General features: G+C 41.8%; 1 protein-coding gene across 5 annotated transcripts in view; it reads left to right on the forward strand.

Annotated features, from left to right (window-relative positions):
* The first annotated feature begins 477 nt into the window (after window positions 1-477).
* Window positions 478-21484, forward strand: part of ATP13A3 (ATPase 13A3) — a 61419-nt gene continuing 40412 nt past the window's right edge. For 2 of the 5 annotated variants that reach the window (XM_054835114.1, XM_054835118.1), the window contains exons 1-2: window positions 478-640; window positions 2019-2072. In XM_054835114.1, coding sequence (XP_054691089.1) covers window positions 2035-2072 — 38 coding nt within the window. In that variant the 5' untranslated portion in view covers window positions 478-640; window positions 2019-2034. Of the gene's footprint in view, window positions 684-2018; window positions 2078-2619; window positions 2727-21484 lie in introns of those variants that run through there. The other 3 variants (XM_054835115.1, XM_054835117.1, XM_054835116.1) reach the window with 3 other exon arrangements.

Below are 21484 nucleotides of genomic sequence, written 5' to 3' on the forward strand. Positions count from 1 at the left end.
CGCGGCAATGGAGGGTAACTCGAGCGGCTGGCCCCCGACTCAGAGGGATGTCCGCCCCGCAGCCTTCGGGGGCAACGCCGAGTCCCCCAGCACCGCAGGACAGGCTGCAGCCAGCGCACGCGGCGGGGGGACCCCCGCTCCCGCCCTGGAGCGAGGCCCTGCAGCCCGACGCCCGCTGCCGTCCCCGGCTGAGACCCCCGGCGCTGTCCCACGCCGGCGGGGCCCCCAGGGAGCCCCGGGCCCGCTCCGGCAGAGCCCCCCCCCTCCCCCCCCCGCGCGCCGCAGCCGCGTGCCCCCGGGCCTCCCCCACCCCACAGCTGCCCCGCCCCCTCCCCAGGAGAGACCCCGCCCCTTCGCCGACCCCACCCAACCCCGGAGCCGCGCGGCACCCCGGTCTTCCGGCGCGTGACGAACGGGGCCGGGGGGGGTGGGTGTATTGTGGCGACGTCACTTCCGCGCCCCTCCCTGCCCCCGCCCAGCGCGGCCGGCGCGTGGAGCCGGTTGGCGGCGGATCCGGTCGCGCCTCACGAGGCAGCCGCGGGCGCGCCGCCGGGCGGGCGGGGTGGGGCGGGGGAGAGCCGGTCCCGCTCCGGTCCCGCGCCCGCCCCGCCGGCATGGGGCTCAGCTGAGGGCGCCGCCGGTGAGTGGGACCGCGGGGCGGCGGGCCCGGCCCGGCCCGGCAGGTGAGGGAGGGTCGGCGGGCCGCGGCCGGGCCGGGCCTTGCCTCGCCTCCAGCGGCGCCCCGCAGCCCCCGCCGCCTCGGGCTCTGCGCGGCCGCCCGCAGCGCCCTTCAGCCGCGCCGGCCTCTCCTCTGCCCGCGGGGCGGCCCGGCCCGGGCGCGGAGGTCGTGGCGGTGTCGCTGCCGTGAATAGCGGCCCCCGCCCCCGGCCCTGCTCGGAGCGGGTCCCGCGGCTGGGGGTACCCCCCGGCGCCCGGGGAAGGGGCGGGCGCCTGGCTGAGAGCGTGTATGGGGCTGCCCGGGGTCTCCCGGCCGCCGGTCCCCGGACACGTGCGGCGCCTTCCCAGCGGCCCGGCGGTTCGCCCTCCCCTCCCGCTGCTCGGCTTCGCGCCAGCAGCGCCGGTCTGCCCCCGGGGCTGCCCTGGGCTCTCGGTGGCACCGTCAGCAGCTCGGGCAGAAGTCCGATCGTGCTTCTTCCCGCCGCCCCGCCTGGCTTTCAGTTCTGCCTGCGGGTTCTGGTTACCGAATGCCGGTGCATAACGCGTGTCGCTGCTTGGGCACACGTCACTTTATTTTGTCGTGGCGGGGTCGGTTGGAAACGTTAGCAGTGATGCACCAGAGAGAAACTTTCCCGGCAGAGTACGAGATGAGCGCTCAATGCGTCTCATCCGTTTTTCAGCAGATGAGTCAATGCGTTATGCTGCTGTTGACAAAGGTTGCAGAGTACTTCCCCATCAGCCGGGCTGTGGAGATGGTGATCTCGCGCTGCACGCACCTCTGACAACCACTGCTTTATCCCAAAGAGGGGGCCTGCTTATGCTTGTTCAGTGATAAACAACTACTAGGTGAATTAAACACTGAGAATTGAAAGGGAATTGATGAGGCAGGTTTAAAAACTGCATCGATACTTAAGGTGAAGAGGGAGGACTCGAGTATCTGCAGTACTGGCTCTAAAAGCTGGCTGGTGCTCTGGCTGCTGCCATGGATGCTCTGGCTTGCCCGCTGGGATCTGTGTATCCTGCAGGTGCTGTGGTTGGAGAATCAGCTTTTGGATCCGTTCAAGAAGCTGTTGTCTCCCTCAGCTGAGGGAGACGTAGCCTCCAGCAGTGGGAGATGGTTAACTCCAAACCGTTCTAACATGAGCGCTGATAGTTTTCTGGCCGCAGGACTGACTGCTTCCTCTTCATCTGAGCTTGCTCAGAATTTTCTTCCAGTTTTCAAGTTCATTAATGTGTTTTTGCCATAGAACTACGGTATTTTCTTAGCTAGGACAATTAAGCTTAAGTTTCATTTAGCCTATTCATTTCTCTGACTGTATCTTTTTTTTTTTTAATTGTAGGTGACTCAGCCATTGTATGTATGAGATTTGTCCACACACTGGCTCTTCAGACAGGTTAGGTATACTTTTTATTCCCATCAGTTCCATCGTATCTGAAAGAGTTGCTACTTTTACCTTGTATTAAAGTAAAACTGGCTTTCGTACAACACTGTTATTTCCTGTAGAATTTTCTTGAGCCTGTGGAGAAACAGCTTTTTTTGGCATTATTTAAATATACGCTATGGTGTAAGTCAGGCCCTCATAAACTTAGTGTCCATGTCGTAGTGTTGTGGGTGACAGCAATAAATCTTGACTGTGCGTACTCTGAGGAAATGTTGGTCTTGGTATATAGCGTGACAGTAAAGGCCACATACTGCTCTTTTGTAAGCAGTATTTTCTTTGTAAGTAGTATCTTCAACAACTTTTTCTTGTTGACCGATTATAAATACAGCTTTACAAAGTTTAAAGCAGATGTACTATGTAAACTTCGAACTGTGTAATTGACTTGGAAATTTATTGGTACTGACTTACACTTCTTAGAAGTGAGGAGAGTTTAGGCCGTTGTTAAGATCGCTTGGTGAAATAAAAATGTTGTGTATTGTTGGTCTCGCCGGTGAGGAAGAACACTGGCTTCCGGCAGCATGGAGCGTTCCAGTGTGAGCACCTAGGTCAGCTGGGAAAGACTGATGTGCTCCACAGCACTCAGCTTTTAAAGTGCTTCAGAAATGGGTAAGAGAGATCTTCTTGTTAACGTTGGCTTTGGCCAAAGCTGACTGTTGGTGCCACAAGGAGGAGAAAGCAGCGACAGGGATCTGAGCAATTCTGCAGGCTCTGTCTCCAGCAGAGCCGCTGGACAGCAACTGCCACCTTCCTGAATACTGTCCAGGCGCAGTGGTGCTGTTCTAGGTGCTCTGCTTGGTGTCTCCCAGTAGTGCTCTCTAGACTTGGAGCTCATTACGCTCTCACCCCTTAATTTTTTTGTTAGTTGTCTTCTAGAATCAAGTGTCTGCTCTCTATCTGTTTCTCCTCTCAAGAGGGCTTGATGACTCGGGCAGGCGCTAATTCATCCCCAGCCTGAAGAGAGAGGGATGAAAGATCCTGGCTGCCTGGTCAGGCAGCATGCAATGCCTGGCAAGGGAGTGTGGGGGCTGCCTAGGAGGGAGGGAAGTTGCATCACGATGACTGAGTATGATTGAGAAACTTTGTGATTCAGTCATCTTCTGCTAGTGTGCCATGTGACAGGCACGGTGCATCAGACAAGCTGTTTTGCTCTGGTCCTAATAAATTATTCTTAAAAAGAAATAATAATAAAAACAAATCTGTATTGACATGGAGCCCTCCGATTAATTTTTCTCATTTGCCTTCAGGAGGCAGTATCCTCACTGTCTTCTGTGTAGAGTATAAAACAGTCAACAAGGCACAGGTTTTCAGTGATATGGAGACAAATTCCATTTATTCTCCGGAAGTAAAATACCTGTTTATTGTTAAAGCCAGGTCCAAGTGGGTTGCCCAGGTCATAGAGGAAAATCTGTACTAGAACAGGGAACTGACATGGAAAGGCCAGGTTTTCGTCAAGCATCTTAACTATTGCACCCTTGTTCCTTTTTCTGGAAGTCTTCAGATACTGTTTCCTTTATTTCTGTAAAATACCAACCGTGGATTACTTTGACTTGGCTTGTCCAAGGTCTGTTGTAGGAATTATTACTTCTGGTGTGAAAAATGTCCAAGTGGTGCGCTTAAGCATTTTTAACGGCAGGTCAGGGAGAACTGTTCTAACACTTTGCTTATTAAATGTCTGTCTGGTGTGAACCTGATGGGAGCTGGTATGGAGGGAAGAGGTTTCATTCCTTTAACACCTTGTGGAAGAAAAAAAAAAGTCCTTTAGTTAATTCTTCTAAAACTCTGAGTTTTGAAAATTAAAAAAAAATACTTCCTTAGATTTGATTTTCTCAATGCCCAAACAGTATCAGCGTAATGTAAAGGTGTATGCTTCTGCAGTGTATGCTTTGACTCGTCTTTTGAATGGCTTAAAGACTTGCATTGGAGAACTGAGTGTGTATGTAAGTGTATGCTTCTTTGGGCAGGGATTACCAATCTCCACAGCAAAGCATGGCCAAGCCTGCTTTGGGTCTGTAGGCACGATATTGTGCAATTTAGTAGGTTTTGTGTTCTTTCAGTGGCGAACAAAAAGCTGATGTTCTGACTAGTGCTTGGATCTGGTTATGTTTAGCATGGGAGCGTTTGTACAAAACAAATCCTAGTTAAAAAATCCAAATTTCCCAATTAGACACTTAAAAAAATATGAAAAAAAATTTTAAATAACAGTAATGCTAAAGTGTTTCCCTTTCACTGTTACACAATGAGCTAAAAATAGTTTTCATTCATAAAAAACCCTACTTCCTTTGTTAAATAATCTGCTTAGCAGAGAACAAAAGTTCAGTTTGTAGTAAACTGTAGTTATATTATAGCTTCAAGTCTAACACCTTTATTCCTGACTGAAATAAGACTGTAAACTTTTAATCTTTGGTAGCTGAAAGGTAGACTTAAATAAAAAAGGATGAGTCATTCACAGTTACTCCTCAAGGGTTACGGATGTGGTCTACGCAAAAATCTGAAGTGCTGTATGTTGCTGCTCCTTTTCTAAATTCTGTAACTTCAGCACCATCTGCATGGAGCACTGTGCATGGGTTGGGATTGGGAAGGGGTCTCTGTGGCCATGGAGTTTAGCTGCTTGCTCTGAAGTGGTGCAGTGTCAGTCGTCATGCTTGTAGTCCTGTCAGTCTTACCAGAATTAGCTGCGTTCTGCATTCATTCTGTATTTTAATTTTTTTCATGGTGTATTTTTTCCTTTGAAAGAATTTAGCCTTTCTATTGTTCTGGTTTTTTAGAATTGTGGCATTGCATTGTTCATCTTAAAGCAACTCTTTGGAAGAGGACCAGGTACTGGAAATGGTAGCAAGTCCAATGCTACTTTAGTTGGATTGAGATTTTTGTGGTGTTTAACACCAAAAGGCAATCCTTCAAAATCAAAATACCTAACACTCTCTCTTTTTTGACCTTTATCAAAGTTATGTGGCGGTGACATTTTCAGTTTAGAAGGTACATACAGCAACAAAAATGGCAACTCCTTTAGATTTTATTCTAGCTAGAGGGTGTCAAAATGAAAGGTGATAAATGGCAATGGCTATAAAATCAGAGCTTGTGATCCTTATAAAGGGTAGGAGACAGAACAGCAAAATGGGAAAGCTTTTGAGAAATAGAGAAAGTAGTAAGACCAACTTATATCATGAGCTTTTACTGACTTTGGACGCAAGAAAAAAAGATATGTAGAGTGTGAACATAGGTCACATTATGAAGATGATGTATAAAAGAACAGTAGAGGCAGATATTGGAAAGGCCAAAGTGCAAATGGAATTGCAACTAGCAAGAGGCATAAAAGCTACCAAGGTTCCTGTAGAAGTACGTTAATAGCACAAGGAAGATTGGAAAATGTCTCATGATTCACTGGAGAAGGTATGTATCTATGGAACGTTTAAAGTGCTCAGTGCCTATTTTGCTTGTCTTCTCTAACATAGTGTCATGCAGGTGCTTAATCTTATTAATATTTATGATGAGGTAGTATTTTACACCAGAGTGTATTTCCATTAGATGTTCCTGCGTCAGCCGGCCCTGGTAAGCTTCGCTGTATGGTTCTCAAAACAGCTTCAAAAATGCAAAAGTATTATCTAGAAACACTGAGAAGTCCTAGAAGACTGGCAAAGGGCGAGTTATAACGGAGGAGAACTGAGGAAGAGGAGTTGAAGTCTGGCAGTTCACTTTATCTCATTTTTTTCCATCAGTTGAAATTAATAGCAAACGTTCTATTTTCAAGTTCTTGGAAGATAACTACAAGAAGAATAACAGAATGGACTGATTTGTGGGAAAGCTAATTGTGTCCAAAGTCTAATACCTTTTTATTGCAGAGCAGAAGGCTGTGTGGCTGTGGCAGAAGCGGTGGAAGTCTTGTCTCCTGATTGATTAATTTATTTATTTAATAAGGTTTTCCACATTTTAATGGCCTCATAAGTAAACAGAGACATGATCTGAGGAAAGTAGTCTAGGAAACATGCAAAATTGGGTAGATGTTCCTATTCAGAGAACAGTAATTATTGATTCAGTGTTGAAATGAGAGGTTATGTTTGAAGGGTTCTGTCCTGGGTATGGTTGCCTTTAATGGAAGCATCAGTCAACTGGCTGATTAAATGTGCTTATTAAATTCTCAGGGACTATGTGTTGGAGGACATGATGAGAGTTCAAAATGACCTGAAAAATAGGGTGAAATTCAATAGGGACAAATGCAGAGTACTGCACTTAGGCAGGAATCAGCTGTGCAAATGCAGGGTGAGGAATAACTGGTTAGGTACTAGAAAAAAAGACCTGGGGGTGTACTGGATCACAAGTTGAACATGAGTCAGTGTCATGCTGTTTGCAGAAAAAGCAAATATCTTACTGGGATCTTTAAATGGGATTATTGTCTGTGAGATGTAAAGTTTAAATCCATTGGCATTATTTGCTGTTGGTATACTCTCAGCGTGCAGACAGCATCTGTTTTGGATGCCAAAATTCCAGAAGAATTTGGACCACTTGGAAAGAGTTCAGAGGAGAGAAATGCAAATGATCAGAGTTCGAGGAAACAACTTCATAAAGATGGAAAAAATCTGAGTTATTTTGGCAAGAGATGAGGAGGTTAAGGGGAATGTAAGAAATTCCAAGTATTTAAAAGATTTGTAAGAAGGAAATGCTATTTTCAATGACCATGATGGGCACGTTGAAATGGGATTAAGTTTAATTACAGAAAACCCTGATTAAACTTCTAACTTTCTCACAGTAACAATGGTACTTTAAGAAGTCTTTTATTGGTGGCCATTAAGAACAAGGTCGTGTGTTGAGAAGGGCTAGTATAGTTGGTTTAGGTTGAACAATAGACTAAACTCTCTATTGACGTCCCTTTCATCTAATTTTATAGGATTTTAGTTTTAGTTTGTGTCAAGTTTGGACCAAGGAGGGGGAAATACACAAGATTCTTTTTGTCCATTGCTTGGTCATATCATGTGAGTTTAGACCCTGCACAGGTTGAAATGGCTAGATCGCGGTGTTTGTACGGGTTTGGAAGCATACGATGTTCTGGATGTTGCTCTTTTCTTTGGGATGCTGCCTCTTGCAAATGGAGCAAGTTTTCTTGTGCTGTTGGGATGTTCTAAACCTCCACAGTGGAGGCACTACAGGATTGCAAGAGGTGTGTGTGTGTAACTTCAGTGTAGCAGAGCATTGAGGAATTTTCAGTCATTTTAGTAGTCTTAGTAGTTTCAGATTACTACTTTACACTCAGATGGTAATCCTAATGCTTCTGATCCATGCTCAGAAAGGTCTACCTTTGGCTTTGAAGATCTTTTTGAAGGACACATACTCCAGTATATTCACCAGTACAAGAAGCCTAAATGAGGATGGACAGATTTCAAAGTGGAAAGTCCAACTGCAAGTCTAGCCATGATATTTTATTTATTGTTATTTTCGTGCACTCTTATAATTGCTTTTGATTGTCTGCAGTAGACTGCAGGACAAAACAAAGGATCCAGCTATTCCTTGCATTTCAGTGATTGATTTGTAAGATAACTGGAATGTGTGGAAACATTTAAATTAATCCTATGTGTTTTGCTGTCATATCATGTCTAAAGATTAATGAAGAAAAGTGCAGTTACCCTTGTGAACTCTGTCCTCTAGATCTGGCATTGCGTTTAATATCAACACTAGGAAGAGCATATCTTCTGGAGGATACATTTAATGCAGTAGTATATAGCAGGAGCTGAAAGATCAATGATGTAGATAAACATTGGCCTCCAACATGGTGATTGTACCATGTGTTGGCAGTTATGTTGTTAACTGCCTGACTTTACCTTCACCCCATAATAGCATTTATTGAACTGTGTAACTTTTGGGTACAGATGAATTTCCTGAAAAGTGCTGTTACTGTTGAATTGTTAGAGATTTTTTTTTTCTGAGTGGAGGGATAGTTTTTCTTACCTCTGTTTCTCAAACAGAGGAACTGTTTTTATCTTAGAGGAGTGGGGGAATCTTAACATATCTGCTGCTGTCACTAAGCTGTGAAGACTTGATCCAAAGCCCAGTGAATTCAAAGGTTTGTTCCATTGGCTTGAGCAGTCTTTGGCTGAGGGTGCTGCTGTCTAAAACTGGTGCTTCTGTCACTATAGCAGTACTTCAGATCTGACAAGCCAGCAAAAGGTTCTTTCCAGACCAACTGGTAATTCAAACAGGAACATAAAAGGGCTGTCAAGTGTGCAGTCTTGCAGAGTGCATTCTTTGGATTAACCCCATCTTCAGTTAGTCCATTTGACGAGGACCACAAAAAAGTTTAGTGTTTCAAGAGTGAGTCTTGACATTACGTTCCTGCAGCGTAGCCATGCTTTATTGCTAGAGGCAATCTACTGAGCCTGAACACTGGCAATATTGAAGACCTATGGTGTGCAAAGGAGCGATGGTTTCGACTCCAGTTTGGATGGCCAGGTTTTAAATGCCGATGAAACACAGCTTCTGCCTATCTGTTGTTCTGTACAGTTGTACTGCTGTGACAGTTATCTAGTGCTTGGGTGAGATCAGCCCATGGTGAAGGGCATGTGTCTGGAGCAGAGACAGATGTAATGTGTCTGAGTGAACAGAAGCACTTGGAAAACCCCTGTTGTGCAGTCTCCGTTGGTTGAAAATGTACTTGGGCTCCTGACTTCCTAAGTTTTGTTAGTTCATTCACAAATTTTATTTTTTGTTTGAAATGTAAATTGCATTCATGACCATGTCTTTTCCGGCAGAAGTAGCTTTAGTATAGTGATAAACAGGCAAAAATGTAGGAACACGCATAATGTTTCCCCATACAAGTTGTATGCTTTTGTAGGGGGAGAGCATGATAAAAAATAACTTACGGTCTTGTCAGCTCAACAGAGTCCTTACTCTACAGCATGCAAATGTAGGTATCCTCGTAGTGCTCTTCCCTGTGCCACCCTTTCCTTTATTTAGCAACATCCCTTCCCCAGAGAGACAGCTTTTGTCAGTAGCAAGACTGTTGGCGTAGTTGCATTCTGAGCATACGTTATGAAGGATTTTTGTGCCTTGAGCTGGTACTGGTATGCTATAGCATTTATAACCCAGTTCTTAGCCTGTGGTCATTTTGGTAGTGATTATCTGATGCGTTAAATTGCTGCTGTCTCTTTGCTGGAGATTGCTGATCCACGTAACTCCACTGGTAGAACGGATCATAGGAGGGTTTTGCTCAGGTTCCAGTGCAAAGTATTTTGCATTTGTGTAGTCTGCATCTTGCGTGTGGAACAAACGGAGAGTGCCTCAGTTTCTTCTGCTTGCTGTTATCTTCCAATGGCTTAAATATCTGGGAAGCAATAGTATATTAAATGCCATGATCGTCTGTCCAGCTGAAGTCAGGTAACACTTGTTATATGTAGCATTGATGGATGTGGCAGGAGAACTTACACAGACTATACTCAGACAGTAATTGTGCTGGTTGATTAGCTGCTGTCAACAGAAGCTGTATCTGGTTAAGAATATTTTGATGTGCACCCTGAGAAAATGCTTTCTGTTGACTTATTGCTAAATTGAAGTAGTTCACCTTTTATAATGCTCATTTCCTTGGAGACTAATTTTTGATGTTGTGGATGTTGAGCAGTTGAGGCAGTTCAGTTTGCTAAGTTCATGGGGCAGTATTCTGTGGTGAATCATCTGCTTGGTGTTTCACTGTATCATCCCATCTTATCTTTGCTAAATTCCTAGCAAGGTGTGGTTTATATCTAAGCTTTCCTCAGGGAATATCCTCATTCCTTAGTGTGTTAATTTTGATTTTAGCTAAGTTAATATTTCTTTATTTTGAAAGTGTGGTAGTGTATCTATTAAATACAGCTATGAAAATGGGCTTGATACCTATAACATCGGCTTGAAAGATAGTAAAAATACAGTAACTTGTGGCTGATTCCCTTCTTAATGTTCCATAGAAATAAGGTAATGTTTGGAGCTTCAGTCTTTTTCAAAGCCTTTTTGATTGCTTTGCATTCATTCAGTTAAAGTAGTTGCTTGTGAATTTCCTTTCCTGAGTGCTGTGGCCAAGGAGAAACCAAAGGACATATTGGTACAGTGAGTTGTGATAGTGTTTAAATTGGGTCTTTCCTAAGTTCTTTTGTTCTACCTTGATAAACAAAAGCATTTTTAAAAACTCTGCAAGGTGGTTGGTGTGTTTGCAGGTAAGACAGGAGTTAAGTGCATGTCTGTCAAAGTTGCGCGTGTGGATTTCTAACTATTAATCACAGTGGTTTGCTGGGTATCTTGGATAAAGCCTACTGCACCTGGAATCAGGCTACTCTGCTGTCCTTTCTGTACAGAGCATACAAATTTGAGGACTCTCTACAAGGGGTTCAGTTTATGCTTAAGTCTTGTGATCCAGTTGAAGCTTCAGGGTGAGGTGTCAGCTTTGACAGAGCTGCCCTGTGGTCACTTCTGTGTAAACTGTGAATGTCCACCCCCTCTTCCTTTGTGTAGAAAGCCAGGGTAAAAAACCACATTGCTTATGTTGTGTTTGAAGTGTTTTCAGGTATGTTCAGTGTGCTGCCCTTGATCCTTTTGCTGTGAGGTTCGAGGTGTAAGATGGGTGAGGATTTGGATGCTGTGGCACCATCTGGAATAGAAACATTAGCTTCATCCTGTAAACCAGAAATTCAGAAAGACCTGTACTCATCAGAAATGGCATGTGGGGATAGTTCTGATGGTACTTCTCATGTTCTAGAGAAATTTCAGGGACCTGGGACTTGGTGATGAGGAATTTAGTACCTATATAATTGCAAGTTTAATTCCTTGATGACTTATGAAAAGTCATTAAAAAGTTTGTTGTAAATCTCTCATCTTGCGAGGCACCATTGTTTGAGTGTTCTTTTCTGGAAACGTACTGGGTATGCTAAGTGGAATCGCAGATTCGCAGGATGGTTGCAGTTGAAAGGGCCCTCTGGAGGTCATCTTCTCCCCTGCTCAAGTGGGACCTTCTAAAGCCAGTTGCCCAGAACCATGTCCAGATGGAATATATTTTCTTGTAATATATGTAATGGTATTTAATGCTTCTATTCCATAGATCTATTTTTTTTTAACATCAGCACTTAATGTAACCAGCAGGTGCTTCTAGGAACCAGTGACTTCTCTTCCACTTACCTGCAAAGTATGGATGAGTATGTATGACAGAAAACAGATGCTTCTGCTCTTGAACATTGGTTTTTAACCAGTCTTAATTAGCTATTTGTGTAGTGTATTATTTTCTGATTTATTTGTAGCATTAGTGTGTTATTGGCCACGTGCAAATTCTTGGGGGGAGTGAGACACTGTAAGAAAGACACATAGCAGAACTGTGAAGGATGATTGGAAATATGGAATAACCTCTGTAAGGGAAGCTATTAGTTGGAGAGAACTGAAGGGTGGAGGATAAAACAGTTTATGAAAGAATCACAGGTGGCAGGGATGGAGTAAATAAGGCATGACTTCACTGCCCCTTCAAATACAAGAAGTAGGAGGCTTCAGCTGAAAGTAGCAGATGGAAGGTGTAAATAAGGAAAGAAAAAATCCTTCCCCATGAACTCAGAAATTGTTTGCTGCAGGATGCTGGCATACTTAAAATGTGGCCCAAAATAATTAAAAAAAGAAGAAAAATCCACTTAGTATTAAATAAGATGATATGGTATTTGGCTGATGAAGCTCTTGAACTGCAAGTCAGTGGGATTGGAGGGAGTCTACTGGATAGTATCATTATACGACTCTACCCATGATTGCTCCTTGACTGCTGCTCTTCAGGGTGCTGGCCTAAGTGCACATTTGATCTGACCTTTCTGGGACTGTTGTTTTGTTGGTCTATTAGCCTTCAGCCAGGCTTTCTGTTCTTCAGTTACTTTCATTTAAAGGGTATACAGTAAAAGCTCCTTGTGCATTAGATGCATGTGGAGGATCATGGCAGTCCTTAATGGTGCTTTAGAAAGCTGACCTCTGTTTTCGCCGAATACTTACTAAAAAACAAGGCTGATGGGGGAAATCTGAGTGGAGCATCTGTACCAGAGGTATCTGAGAAGAGGCTGCTTCTGAATATTTGGCTAGACAGTGGTGATATTTCAGTTAGTGAGGTCAATGCTTGAGGAAAGAGTGCTCCCTGATACATCTAATGTATGTACTTAAAACATTTCAGTCTTCGTTTTAAGAAAACTAACTTTTCCCTGGACAGCAGAGAAGATGGATACAGTTACATCTCTTAGTACTGTTATAAAAAGTTTATAGGCTAAGAAAGGAAAAAAAAAATCTAAAAAAGGTAGCTGAAATGGGAACGTAAATATCGCTCTGGACACAATACAGTAAAGGAGAATTTCTCCTTTTAGGTAAGTGTGCTGGATGAAAGTTAACTATAAATGGAGTGATAACAGAAAGCTATTGCTTACTGGAAGAAGCAAGCCTGAAGACCTTTACTGACTGCCATCATCAGTGCTGAGAAGATTGCAGCTGTTGAAGGGAGATCACGTCAGATTTTTGCTGAGACTGAGGATGTCTCCCACTGCCGATGCTGTGGAAATCATTCCCAAGAGGTACACAAGTGCTGCAAAGTATCATTTAAACTGAGCTATTTAAGGCAATGATGAAAGGTATTGTAGTAGGTGGCTGTGAGTTCATTTAATTTCACAGATTGCAGCAGTCCTTCTCCGAGGGATAACTGTTTACTAAGTTGCTAAAGCTCTTCTAGGTTTGTAGCAGGGTTCTGAATGACTGGACATAGTAGCTAGATGGACCTGGGCCAAGTTTACATTACAGGCAGGGAGGAATTGAGTTAAATGTTACAGTCCTGTACCTCTGTTCTCTTCTTGTCTTTGTCAAACTTCAGTCTGTGGAGATAGTGTAACTTTTGCCCTGGGTTTTCTCATCTTACCTCATATGGTAGTTCTGAGAGTAAATTAAACATTTTCAGGAGCTAAGCTGTCAGGTTGTATAAACTCCTTATGCATAAGAAAATTGTCTTCTACAGCAGTCTAATCTCTGAATGGGAGTTGTTTGCAGATTTTTCTGTTACTTATTTCAGTTATTAGAATTTGATCAAGGCAAATAAATTGTCCTGCTTGACATCTTAAATTGTGTTAAATTCTTTGATACAATCTTTTAATTTTAATTTTTAATGTTGTTATATGATATGTAGAGTTTTAGCAATTTCTGTCATGCACAGTATTTCTATTGATTGGTGGGTTGGTTGCACACAAGAAGAGCTCTTTCCTTGAAGTGTTTCTGATCTAAGTAAAGTGAATGTGCCACATACTTAAGGCTTTGTATCAATTTATTATGACTGTTTAAAAAAAATTATACTTTGAGTAAGCATTAGAAAACCCAGGTTTAAGTGCTGAAGTTTAACCTATTTGCATGTATGGATCTCCTTACAGAATAAATTTTTACAAGTACAGTTTGGTGCTATTTCTTTTAATCTGGAAGATACTCTGTCTGCATTTAACAGTCACATAATTGAACTTTAAGAATCTTAAAGTTTTACATCATGACTTCAGGAAAATGTGCAGAAATACTGCTGCTTTGTCTCAGAATGCTTGGCCGAAAGGTGTTAAGTCATACTTATGATGGGAAAGAAAAGAAAGAGGCTGAAGCAGATTGCTTGCTTATAATGCGTATAACTGGTTCTCAAACTATGCTGTAGTCATAGCTGTATGCCAGCTGTACACACTTGGAGGAAACAAAGGTAAAAAGGAAAGTTCATCTCTTGTCATTAGTCTGGTTGTGTTTGATGATCTCCTTGTAGGTGAGCAGAAATTTGATTCAAATGTTCTTGTGTTAACCTCAAAAATATTTTCCAAGAATTTAGAGGAAGAGGAAAAAAAGTCATTGCCTCCTTTTACTGAGCATCCATACTACAAAAGCAAATATATCCCAGGAAGCAGATACTCTACATCACACAATAAGGCAGCAGCCACACAGGAAAGGTTGGGCTCTTGGCACAGCCCCTGAGGGGAAATGCTTCCTTGAAAGGACCCATTGTTGCTGGATCTGGGTCTTCAGACTCCAAAATCTCCCCTAGAATATTTGTGGTTCTCTTGGTGCTGGGATGGGGCATCTTTGCCATCTCCATTATCTGACCATAATAGTCTTGGTTATTTAATCAAATAGAAGGACTGAGTAAAGTTCATGCCCCATGCAAGAAAGGAATGTCTTTCTGGAAACAGCTTCAGTCCTCAGCTATTGAAAACTCATGCTGGGTGTAATGGCGCCATGCCTTACTCAAGGTATTTGAAACAGTTTAACTTTCTCTTCCAAGAATAAATAAAACATTTAATTGTCTGTGTTGTCAAAGTCTGTGAATTCTAACCCAAATGTCTAGCGTGCTCTTCCAAGAGAGGAAAGAAAAAATAAGCATCTAAAATGGATTCCCTGACTGTGGGACAGATCTTATTTCCCTCATGGCAGCCAGGTAGGAGATCCAGAAATCTAAAAATGAAACAAAGACTATTTCTGTGTGCCTGAGAGTGGGAGCAAGCTTTGGGCATTTCTGACTTTTGGTGCTTGATTTATCGGTTGAAGATTTTTCACTAATGTAAGTAGCTGCTGCTTGACGTAAGATAAATGAGATGATGGGAAGGTTAGGTGGTGAAGTGCTTGATGAGTTGTCCTTGATATGACCGACTGCTTTCCTAAATTCTCTTCTAACATGTCTTGAACTTGTGCATGTGTTGTTACATTCATAGCAAAATTTTAAGCAGTCTGAAAATAGTGATCTGAAGACCAGTTAGAAAGTAAGTTTAGAGTATAGTATTGGCTATAGTACTTTGTTATCGTGATGAATTGTGATACTGAGTTTGTTAGATGTAGAATTATCTTTCCTTAATGTAGCATGTATTCTACTATAAACATTGGAATTGCTATTGCAGCCTGCAAAAAGTATACTTTACAAAGAATACACTCTACAAATGTAAATACAATTTTGGTTTGGTGATTGTTGGATACAATGGTCTTCCTTAAGCCTAAACACAGAAACAAAAGCTTGTATTATAACAGAAAGCCCAAGATGGGAAGTGATAAAATAGGTATTGAGTGGAGGGCTTTGTTAAAATTTAGCTCGTGTACTTGTAAAATTTCCATGTATTCATTAAACTATTATGTCATTCTTATTGTTAGAGCTTGGTTAGTTGACTAAAGTGTTAAGCTTTGTTTGCGGTACAAATTATAACTTTAACTCTTCTCAAAATGTAGCTGGAGGATTTTTGATCTTCTGTAGTTCTTTTAGCTTGTATGTTTTATCCACACGCTTGTTGAACGTTATGTGGATAACTTCGTATTTAAGGGTTCAGCCGCAAGCTGCTGGAGAGCCGTAAATTGCATCAGCTTCCATTCATCTAAGGTGCGTTTCTCAAATTGAAGGTGCCTCTCACAGCATCATAGTGTATGTTGAAGTAAAATGTGGTAACCTTTTTTACGGTCATAAAAGTGTGGTATTTCAAGACTTGGTTAAGTTATATATCAGATATAAAGTGATCTGTTTCAGTTTTGTAAGTGATCTTTGAGTGACGTGGCTTTTATGTTTTGGGGGCAGGCAAAGACAGGCTCTCATGCATGGTGTGAGGCTTGCCAGGGGGTACGAGAGGTCTCTAGCGTTGTGCTGCAGCTCAGATATATGGATCCCTCTGAGTCCAGGGTGTAGCATAATCCTGGCTGTGGTCCTAGATACTAAGTGGAAGTTGTCATTGCAAGTAGTGCGCATCTGAGATGCACAAATGCCAAGTGCAAGTACACCTGTGCTCAGAAGCTCCTTGAAGACTCTGAGAATCCGTAAAAAGGAACTATGGAAACTTCTCTTTGAGGAGATACCAAGACTAATGAGCGAGGGATGATGAATCCTGATGACAAACTATTAGGAGACAAGATGTCATAATGTGGATTTTAGCAGGGCATTCTTACAGCCTTTAAAATAAACTCCTAGCTTTTTTAATTGCAAGTCTATTTAAAAATGGTCCTTTTTTCATTTTCAGTGGCTGCAGGTTCTGCCAATCTTTTCAAAAGCAGCCATGGGAGAAATTTTGGGAAATAGTACATTATTTTTATAGATGCTGAAATAGGATCTCTTAAGTAAAGGAGGAGGACTGGAAAGTAAATATGGGACTTATGTCCAAGACACTGTGGGCAGAAGCTTTGGTATCAGCTCTTGAAAGCTTGAAATGTTCTGTTCCAGTTTGCTTTTTTTTTGGTGATTGATTTTTTTTTTAATGTGTGCAACATGTTATGTGATACGTTTTGAGAAGTGTACTCCTAAATCTTTTTTTATCTTTATTTTTTCTGATCTTTACATCTTCTTAGCTTTGTGTCCTTGTCCATTTATTTATTGGTACAGCACATTTTAAGTGAAGTCAGTGTTTTAGATCCAACTTTTCAGGTATTTTATGTGGAACTCGTTGGCAGTTGGCATGGGCAGGAGCTGCAAGCGCAAGTAGTAATAGCTGATAAGACTTTTCCTTCTATTTTTATAGCTCCATTTAAAAGTGTGCTTTTTCTAGAGTGTGGTCTGTTAAGCTATACCTAGAACTTCTTTCCTTGGCTGCTGGCAATTCTGACATCAGGTTAAGTATTACACACACATTGAAAGCAATGTATTGAACGCAACTTTGCATGGTCAGTGCTGCCAAGTGGTGTGTAGGCCAGGAGGTCTCATTAGCAGGATGGCAAAGGAGATCTTGGGTCAAGAACAGATTGTTGATTTTTTTTTTTTTTCCTGCTGAGAAATGTTTCTGTGGTCTGGGGTGAAAGAGTTCTTAAGATTTCTGGAATAATTTTGAAGAAGTGTTTTCACTATTTCTTGCTGCTGGTAGCTGGATAAGAGATACTCTGTTTTATATGAATTTAGGCATATTATAACATGCAAATTTTGAAATGCCCTTAATATTCAGAGCAACTTTTGGTATTTGGCCTGAGGTACAAGTGTAGAACCATGTTCCAAAGCACTATCTCCTTGGATGTGCTGAGGGTTCCCGTGCAGCACCTGATACATGGCCTCTGAGGGGCGATGTGGAAAGCTGGCTTCCAAGGAAGGGCAGAAGCATGTGCTTTTCCTCTGTCGATAGTCTTGTAAAATGAACTGCCATCCTCTTCTGCTGATGGTCAGCTATAGCCCAGACTGCATTTTCATTTTTCCTAAGAAATTGAATGTATTTTGAAACTGAATGTATTCTCAGAATATACATTCATACCTCTTCCCGACCTTATACTGGTCTTCTAGTTTGAGTACTTCAGTTTTTAATTTCATAACTGCCAGTATGGCAGAGATTAAGCATTAGTTGGGATGTTTTGTGTATGTAAAGCAGTTGCTTACCTCCTGTAGGTGTGTTGCATGAGTGCCAAAAACCTTTACCATAATGTGTGGGAAAAATGGACATTGTCTTTGTAAGTCTGTTACCTTGCAAGGTTGATACCTTCTCATGGTAGAGGGTTGGAAGTATGGCTCTAAAGTGTAGAAATGTTTAATTTCTGAGTGACTTAAATAATGCTTGGCTTTCTAGTTTCAAAACAAAACTGGGTTCTTCTGTGTTTTGACAGCTAGTCAGGATACAGTTGAAGGTGATGTCTGTCTGCTATGCAAGAGGCACTGTCCGCAGTTAAGAATGACTGTTCAAGATTTTTTTTAATTCAGAAGTCTGAAAGACTTGTAATGACATCAGGCCATTTAGAAACTTAATTTTCAACTCCAGAGCTGTGAACTGTCTCTTAATGGAGGATATATTTGTTGTAAATAAATTCTTGAAAAGGATTTTTAGTCTTTCAGTAGCCCTTAAAGATACCATAATGATCCTTTTGGACCCAGGAGAGCCAGACGGGTTACTTAGTAAGACACTAGGTCAGATTTCAGGAATATGATTAATCTTTGATCTATATTGTGATCTTTTTCTAGACAGGTCAATTGTTTGGGGTTTTTTTGTCTTCATTATCTTCCCATAGAAATTTATGATGCTTGGTCTATCTAATGACAGTGATTACGTAGGGAGCTGAGGAAGATTGACTCATATTAATGCCTGCACATAGGTGGTTTTTAAATTTGGCCTCTTTCATGCATGTCTGTGTCTGCTTTGCTAGATCTTTTCATTTGCCCTTTGTGTTCTTACAAAAGCAGTGCTAGTTCATCCTTGTCTTGTACAGAAAAGTAACTTATTTCTGCAACGTTCGGATAGTGACCAGGTTACCTGTTTCAGCTTTGTACCACCTGATCTCTAAAGGTTGTCTAAATTTGGGGTGTGTGTGTGATTACTTCATTATGCTCTCTGATAAACTGTAAAAACGCTGAGAATGAGAAATGCATGTATTTCTTAACTACCGCCTTTATAATCGATTTGCTCCCCGAAATGAATGTTGTTGTCTTCACTCACAACAGCTGTAAATACAAGGAAGGGTTTGGTCAGAAGCACATACGCTTTTAGCCGGGCAGATAATATCAGGACTCGTGCACAGACCTGAAACTGTCTGCAGGCTCCTGGTGAGGCATTTGTGGTTTGAATAGAAGGAGCTGGACCGGGCGGCTGATGCCTGGAAGCGCAGCCTCCGCGCCAGCCCGGCCACAGGCTTCCAATTGTTCAGCCACACTGGAGGGAAGAAAAAAAAAAGGCATTCCAAGCAGTGCCAAATTTTCTTTGATATGTTAATCTTTTGATAACAGTTTGAAAAGCCCTTGGAGACTTTTTTTAGATTTTAGACAAAATAGTTCATTTGTCAGGACTTCCCTTGTAGATAGGGTCTCAGTTATTAAGAACTGCCTCGCTAACTCATGATAACAAAAGCAAGTGCAGAGGACAGCTGCTGGACTGCTCGTTGGTAAGAGAAACTCTTTTAGTTATCTCAGGATTTTTACGAATATCTGGAAAGAAAAAATAGGGAATATTTAAGATACAAGTTTGTAAGTTTATTTACTTATCTATTTTAAGCAAACGAATGATGACAGAGAATAAGTATATATAACAACTTGATATTTTAATGCATATCCATACACAGATGTTGCTAAATACTTCAGCTGTCAAAACTGTATTTTCCTCTGAGAAACTTGGTATTTAAATTACCCACTGACTGCAGGAGATCTCAAAAGTTTCTTCTTTTGTAGCTGTAGTCTTTGCAGACCTTGGAATTTTCCTATTGAAATTATGAAACTTCAGTTAAACTGGAAAACTGGAAGAATAAACTGATGGCAAGAATGTATGTATGCTAAAGCAGAGTTAGTTTTTAAGGATTATGCACTTGGACAAATGTTGAGGAGACAGAGGGAAAATGTCTTTGCTTCCCACCCCCCAAATCAAACTTGAAGGGTAAAATATGCACTGAAGTAGTTTGTTAATTATGCCAATTATTAGAAAACAGACTTTAGAGAAGTTAGTAGTCCTTAGAAAGTGTTACTTACAGAACTCTTCAGTCATACTGTAGTTCTTTTACAACATTTTCCTTAATAAATATGCCATGAGTTCACTTGCACCTTTTATTCTGTTGCCACAAATGTTTATTGCCTATAAATATTTTGGTAGAACTGCTGGTATCCTGGTTGTTTAGTCAGGATAGATCAACAAATAGATATTGTTGTAGTAATTCAGAAAAGGTGCAACATTTTCTTCACTGTGGGGGCTGCATGTAGCTTTATGGTTCTGTACACTGCTGTAATTTCTCCTGTGATCCAATTTGTGATCTGCTTTAGCTCCAAAATACGATCAACTGGAATCTGAAACTGCAGGTGCTGTCCTGCTCATAGCCACAGCTACGTACTCATCAGGGCAGAGGCAAATAGCAAATGCAGTTTAACTTAATTTTGACATGCTTTTTTTATAAAGTTGCAGATTTACTGTTTAAGCTTGTGATTCAAATGAATGCTCTTAGAAGTACTTATAGTTCAGACACTGTTCAGCTGATCTCTATACTGTTTGTTAACTTTATATCTACATCATTCTAAGATGTTGCGAGTGACTTTATCCTCTTAGTAGCTAACAGCATTTCTCTTAGAGACATTTTAAAACTTCCTACTTTTCTGAGTCTGGAATATGCTCAGCTAGTACAATAGTAGCTCAATGAGTAAAAAATATGTAAGCATAAAAGCAGCGGAGCGACAGTAACTTTCACCTTGTGCATTGTTTATGGCCCCTTTCTTGAAAAGGAATAAATAATGCTTTTTTAGCTGCTATTCTTGGTTTGTTAAAGGGGGAGAGGACTTCTCTAGCTATTCACTCCAGGGAACTTGTGCCGGAGAGAGATGGAGTGGCAGCCCTTGCATCAGAGGCACTTTATATTTGAATATTGCTGAGTCCACGTTACTGCTTGTGAGTGGATTTCAACCTCGCTTTGGGTACTAGTAAAATGTCATACTCCCTTGTAGCTTGAAAAGTCTAAGGCTTATTTTTAATTATTTAAGCTATCAAAATGTTTAATTTCCCATCATGTTATAGAAGGAAGGAGGTAAAGATGAAATGCCGATTGCTGGAGTCTCTTCTGAATTGGTGAGATGCTGCTACTTTATTCAGTCTGATCCGGCAGCCTGATGTCATCTCCAAGGAGGGCACCTCTATGGAGCCTGTGGTGGTGGTGTTCAACCCCAGCTTTCAGCAGGGCAGTGAGAAACAAACCCAAAGCAGTTATGCATTTGAATTCATGATGATGAGCTTGGGCTGGTGATGTGCTGAAAGGGATAAGATTGGAGAAAGAGTGCTGTTCTTGGTTGCTGAATAGTAATGATTTTCATAACCCATCAACTAAGAAAAGATCTTTAATGTTTTCTGAGTTTAGAGATTTGAATTTGAGTTTAACATGGAAAATTACAGGCAGTATGCGAAATATTGAGAATGTGTGTGTTAGTTGAAGGTTGCTCAGTAAATGAGTCTGTATAAAATAATGCAGATGGAGCTAATGATGTGAGTCAAAAATAGCCTCCTAATGCTCCTCGTGTATTCCTTGTGTGATTCTACCCAGCTGTTCAAAGAACTCATTGCATTGCAGAAATTATTGCTGGTGCCCTCAGTGCTGAGATTTCCCTTCGTGCTTCTTCAGACCGACAAATTGACACTCCTTCCTAGCTGTGGAACAGCCCTAAATTAAAGCAATTGCACTTCTCTCTCATGCTGCCGCCGTGTCCCATAAGGTGCCTGTTCTGACGTGTTGGCCATGTGTTAATTGCAGTTGAGATTTATTGATCTTGAAGCTATTTGCATTTATTTTGCTGCCTGGTGCTTTCCTGTATCAAGTATAGTTGTTGCTATATATGTTGATCAAGATTGGAGTTTTGCCTGCAGGCACAGGTTTTGGTGTTGCAGTACCCTATATTGGGGAAATGCGTGTTTGTTTAAGAGCAGACTAGTTCAAGTATTTTAAATCTAATAATTCTCTCATGGAGCTGTCAAAGTATAATTCTGTAAACCCAC

Source organism: Grus americana, chromosome 9 (genome assembly GCF_028858705.1).
Source record: "Grus americana isolate bGruAme1 chromosome 9, bGruAme1.mat, whole genome shotgun sequence".
Taxonomy (NCBI): Eukaryota; Metazoa; Chordata; class Aves; order Gruiformes; family Gruidae; genus Grus; species Grus americana.